Source organism: Mandrillus leucophaeus, unplaced genomic scaffold (genome assembly GCF_000951045.1).
Source record: "Mandrillus leucophaeus isolate KB7577 unplaced genomic scaffold, Mleu.le_1.0 Scaffold842, whole genome shotgun sequence".
Lineage (NCBI taxonomy): Eukaryota > Metazoa > Chordata > Mammalia > Primates > Cercopithecidae > Mandrillus > Mandrillus leucophaeus.
In genome coordinates, this window is record NW_012109164.1 from 1178214 (window position 1) to 1184482 (window position 6269).

The following is a 6269-nucleotide window of genomic DNA, read 5'->3' on the forward strand; positions in this document are numbered from 1 at the left end:
TGCCACCAAATCAGATCTGTGAGTTAAATAAAGATAGCCCATAAAGTAGGAAATTTTAACCCTTAATCTTTAACTATGGAATAACAGTAATAAGAGAAAGAATGGCTTTAGGAAAAAGAAACTTTTTTACCCACAGTAAAATGTGGATTTCAAGGGAGAAATTAAGAAAAAGAAAGGCTTGTGTGAATTTTCCAGAGCACACAATCATTTGCTTGGAGGAAGAACAACCTGAAAGAAACACAGAAAATCTCAGTGGTCCTAGTATGGAGGAAGAGAAAATTGGAGATGGGAGCTTCAATATTTCAAAACTCACCCATGCCTGCAGCCCTGCTTGTCACCATCCACTTTCATAAAACCAACAAAAAGATTATCACCCATCCTAATAGTATTTAATATTATAACTAGCACTCATTAGGCTGTGCTTAACATCTAGCATTTTTAATAGATTATCTTATTTAATTCTCACAATACTACCTCAAAGTAGGTCACATTACTGTTTTAGTTTCACAGAAGAAAATGTGATGTTTAAGGGAATTCGATTAGAACCAGTGGTCCCCAGGTGGTAAGTGGTGGACTGACACGCCTCTCTTCCAAGAACTCAAGCTGTGTATCTGCCGTATCTGATGATAGGCTTCTCTCAGAATTGTTTCTGCTAGTTGAACATGCCCCTAACAACCCAGTTATCCCATCACTTTCACTATGCGTATATTACTGGCTTACTTCATTGTAAAACCCAAAACACTGAGTTTGTACCAAAGAAGACAATGAGTGATTGTAAATTGAGTTGTATTCAATTTGATTTAAATACAGTTTAGACCATTAGACTTAGGAACCATTCAGCATGGGTTCAAAAGTTGGCATGGATCGAAAGCATGGCTTGCCATTTAATACTTGTATAAATATGAATATGTTACTCAACCTCCTGTGCTTCATAATTTAAATGAATGCAACAACTAATCAAATCCATAATATCGTTGCAAGGAAATAATGAATATATATCTAAAATGTCTAGACAAGTTCTTGGTAAATTAGCAACATGCGTCAGCTTTTACCGTGCTCAGGAAAGGTGAATTGACAGACAGATGCATCTAGACGAGTCATCTTGATCAGGTTAGTAAATTTTCTACATATGAGTTTACAAATTTATAATATCTAAAAATTGTGCAAATAATCTATTAAGATTCTTCAGTTTCAACAGTATGTAATTCTGTATAATTAATGCACTACCTTTGGTTGTCAAGGCCACGTTTTTTCTAGGGAATCTTGAAGTACAAGTTATTGCTACAATGAAGGAATACATATTGTACTCATACTTTTCAATTTTAATTCAATTTATTTATCACATTGTTCCTTTTTGTATTGCTACAAGCATCCTGTGAGTCCCCCAGAGCAATGATGGAAAATAAGACAGAAGTAACACAGTTCATTCTTCTAGGACTAACCAATGACTCAGAACTGCAGGTTCCCCTCTTTATAATGTTCCTCTTCATCTATATTATCACTCTGGTTGGAAACCTGGGAATTATTATAGTGATATTCTGGGATTCCTGTCTCCACAATCCCATGTACTTTTTTCTCAGTAACTTGTCTCTAGTGGACTTTTGCTACTCTTCGGCTGTCACTCCCATCGTCATGGCTGGATTCCTTATAGAAGACAAAGTCATCTCCTACAATGCATGTGCTGCTCAAATGTATATTTTTGTAGCTTTTGCCACTGTGGAAAATTACCTCTTGGCCTCAATGGCCTATGACCGCTATGCGGCAGTGTGCAAACCCCTGCATTACACCACAACCATGACAACAAGTGTATGTGCTCGTCTGGCCATAGGCTCCTACCTCTGTGGTTTTCTGAATGCCTCCATCCACACTGGGGACACATTTAGTCTCTCTTTCTGTAAGTCCAATGAAGTCCATCACTTTTTCTGTGATATTCCAGCAGTCATGGCTCTCTCTTGCTCTGATAGACATGTTAGCGAGCTTGTTCTTGTTTATGTTGTGAGCTTCAATATCTTTTTAGCTCTCCTGGTTATCTTGATATCCTACATATTCATTTTTATCACCATCCTAAAGATGCATTCAGCTTCGGGATACCAGAAGGCTTTGTCCACCTGTGCCTCTCACTTCATTGCAGTCACCATCTTCTATGGGACTATTATCTTCATGTACTTACAACCCAGCTCTAGTCACTCCATGGACACAGACAAAATGGCATCTGTGTTCTATACAATGGTCATCCCCATGCTGAACCCCCTGGTCTACAGTCTGAGGAACAAGGAAGTGAAGAGTGCATTCAAGAAAGTTATTGAGAAGGCAAAATTGTCTTTAGGATGGTCAGTTTAACATTGTAGGATGCACCATAACCTAGTTTCATTTCTCTCGGATCTTCTCTGTGTTCTGAATCACATTTAAGGTCCACAATCAAGTTAAATTCCTGACGTGATTGTCGTGCCTGTTTAAAAGTCTACTGTCTAAGTAAAAAGAAACATTATGTCCGGAAACATAACACCTGGACAAGAATGGCTAAGACATCTTGGGGCATCTTTGCCAAAAACCTTAAAGATATTAATGTATTCACTTATTCTACATGCATTTTTATCTACCACATGTCAATACAAATATACATAAAACCAGAGCAAAAACAAGTCTATTAATAAAAGTACATGAAGGTTTCCCATGAAGTGGGAAATTTTCCATAGGTGTGGAAAATGTGCCCAGATTAAATGTAATGTGGCAAGTTCTGATGGTTAATTTTATGCGTCAGTTTGACTGGATTAAGGGATGCCCAGATAGCTGCTTAAACATTATTCTGAATATGTCTGTGAAAGTGTTTCCAGAAGAGATTAATATTTGAATCAGGAGACTGAGTAAGGAAGATCTGCCCTCCCCAGTGTGGGTGACCATCATTCAATCTACTGAGGGCTCACCTGAAAAGAACAAAATGGTGGAGGAAGGATGAATTGTGTCTCTTCTTGAGCTGGGACATTCATCTTCTCTTGTTCTTAGACATTTGAGTTCCTGGTTTCTTGGGCCTTTGGCCTCCAGGCCTTATACAAGTTCCACAACCCTGTCCTGACCTTTCTCAGATCTTCAGACTCCAAATTACTCTACTGGCCTTCCTGGTTCTCCAGTTTGCAGACAGTATATTGTGAGACTTCTCAACCTGCATATTCACATGAGCCAGTTCCCATAATAAATCTCCTTTTCTCTCTCTCTCTCTCTCTCTCCTGGTTCTGTTTCTCTGTAGAACCCTGAGTAATACACTAATATTTAGTAAAAATAATTTAAATACTTAATTTGGAGAGTAGAATATAAAGTTGAGCCTAATGCTTTTAAATTTATTTCGCTGAATACTGTTCCAGGAGTCCTCATTTTGTTTAAAAAAACATATTATTAAATGAAAGTATATGCTTTTCCTTGGCACATTTTATCAAGAATATGTAAATATAGCATCTCATATGAATTAATATTTGTGTCATTACTGATTTATAGAAGCAACATGTTCATGTTTTAAATTTTAAAAGGATAAAATAACTAGAGTACCAGAAAAACTGAGTAAAAATAAAAGCATTTCTTTGTATATTGCTACCAACTTTTACAGTGTTTAAAAAATGTACATTTTTCTTTCTGCAAATGCTTTGAAATTGTTAATTCTGCTCCTTCATTCTTAGTTTAGTTGACATACATCACCTTTTGCTGCTTCACCTGTGTTTTACTCCATTTCGTCCAGCCTGCTCTCCTTGCTGTTTTTCACAACTCCAAGCCTGCTCCAACCTCAGGGCCTGTGCACTTGCTACTCTCTATGCATAATATTTCCTCGCTCCATTCAGGACTTTCCTTAAATGTGACCCAGTCATAGAGTCTTTCCTTCACCACCTTTATAAAATAATCCCTCTCTCCACCCCATGTACACTGCCCCTCATCTCATGTTATTCTTCCTCATTTTTACTCACACTCTCCTGTATATTTATTCTCTTGTTTACTATATATCCTCCTATCCAACTAGAAGGCAAACTTCATTAAAGCAGTGAATTTTTTGTTTTTTTATAAGATCTTTAGTACCTAAATGAGTGTGTTTCCTAGGAGATTCTCAATAAGTATTTGTTAAATGAATGGATAAAATAATTAAGCTTTGAGTCTAATTGTATCAATATGTTGAACCTTTGAACCATTCATGATTATAGCAAACTATCTATTATATAAGCCTACTATTCAGACATACAGTTCATTTCAAAAGACACAGATAATTTCTTTGCTGAAACATTTTTACCTATATTCTAAGCACTTTTTCTCCAACTTTTAGACACAATCGTTTCCTGAAAATTCTACCATCATGTGGCTCATTTGAAGCCATCTCATAATTTTTACTTAGATGTGATGTCTCATTAAGTAGAAAATAATATATCAAATAAATACTACTTAGTAAATCATAAAAATACATTAAATGTGAAATTATTTAAGGTTTAACATCTGATTACATTTGAAAATTACTTCATACACATAAATTACAGAATTAACTGAAATGATTCTAAACATCCATGTAGTAGAATATAAACATGACAATATGTGTCAGTAGCAAACATAACATAAATTCAATAGGCTGTTATAATGCACAATCTTTATGCATCCTGATTCCTGGAACCTTTCGATGTTACCTTATATTGCCTAAAAGGACTATGTAGAGGTGATTAAGATGGAGATAGTATTGTGGATTACCTGTGTGAGCCCTAAAGGCCCACATATGTCACTATCAGAAGAAGACAGAGAGATGTGATGACAGACAAAAGAGGAGTCGGCAAAGTGACCATGAAAGCAGAGACTAAAGTGATGTGACCACAATATTTGGAATACCTGCAGCCACCATCAAATGGAAGAGGCAAGAAATTAAATTCTCACTTATAGTTTATGAAGCAAGCAGGCCTTGCTACTGTGCTGATTTCAGTCCAGGGTCACTGATTTGGCACTTCTGGCTTCCAAACTGTGAAAGAATAAATACCTGTTGTTTGAAGCTTCCTGGTATGTGACGTTTTGTAACAGCAGCTGTACAAATCTAATACAAACACTTGCCTGATTTCTCCTGTGTCATAATCTTATCTGATGATGGTACATTTGTCAAAACTACAAAAAAAAAAAAAAGATAGACACACTATTACTTTCTACACTTCAGAACTTACTCCAATCTCATTCATTTTCCCACTCTTTTCCTCTTCTTGCATTTAGTTGTCAGGTTTCCTTAATCTCTTCTAGTTATGGCAGATTGTCCATCTTTCCCTGTGTTTTGAGGGAGTGCTGATGAGACATTTCATAGAATGTCTGAAATGGAAATTATGTTTTTCTGAGGTTTTCTCATTATTTTCCTGGGGCTGTGCTGTTTTTCAAGTAACATCAGTGATAAAATTTCTCTTCTAGCACATCATATCATGGACACATGCTATCAACATGACTTGTCAGTGATGCGTTTAACATGATCACAGATGTTAGATAAAGTTTGCTTAATTATCTCTCATACAGTTACTTCTTGTTCCCCCTTTCTCTGCTTTATTCTTTAGAAACAAATCATTAATTCCAGCTCACACTGCTGGTGTGTGGGAATTAAACTCCACCTCTTGCTGAGATCAGTGTTTAAACAACTTATTTGGAGTTTTTCTGTAAGCAAGATTTGTCTCCTTTCTCATTTATTTGTTTATAATCGTCATTTATATTAGCGTGTTCTGGTTTGTTTACTTTATACTGGATTATAAGGCAATACTAGGTTTTTGTTTTATTTTTTTTTGGTCTAAATGTTTCCACTTTCATCCTTTGAAGCTCTTTCAGAAGGCCCTTATGTTCCTTTGACATTGTTCACCCTTTGTGTTTTGTTTTTATTTTATTTAGAATATGTCCTTACTCTAGGGCATTACATGATGCTGTAAGCTCATCTTGTATTTTTCCTACCACTGTCACAGAGTCCACTACTTCTACAAAGAGGCTTCTTTATTTTGATAGAGAATGGTGTTTACAAGCCAACATCTGGACACAGGGTGTGCTTGCTGTTACTGCTGTTTCACTTCTTCTAGGCTCTTTTATCAAAAGAACTAAGTATATATTTCTGTACCCTGTATACAGAGCAAACCACATTTATTTCTAAATTTATTCATTATATTAAACTAAATATGAGTTCATACTGATGTCTCTGTTGGGGCTTAGAAAATGACGCCCCAAAGTATGGCACTTTGTCATGACGAGTACTTTGAACAAAAGGACATTGGAAGGCCTCAGAAGAAGCCTCAGGA

The 6269-nt window shown here is 36.2% G+C and overlaps 1 protein-coding gene across 1 annotated transcript; it reads left to right on the forward strand.

Moving 5' to 3' along the window:
• Positions 1–1392: 1392 nt before the first annotated feature.
• On the forward strand, positions 1393–2340 carry LOC105530765 (olfactory receptor 5B3). Its single transcript, XM_011968440.1, has one exon. The coding sequence runs from the start codon at positions 1393–1395 to the stop codon at positions 2338–2340; it is 948 nt and encodes a 315-aa protein (XP_011823830.1).
• The last annotated feature ends 3929 nt before the right edge of the window (positions 2341–6269 follow it).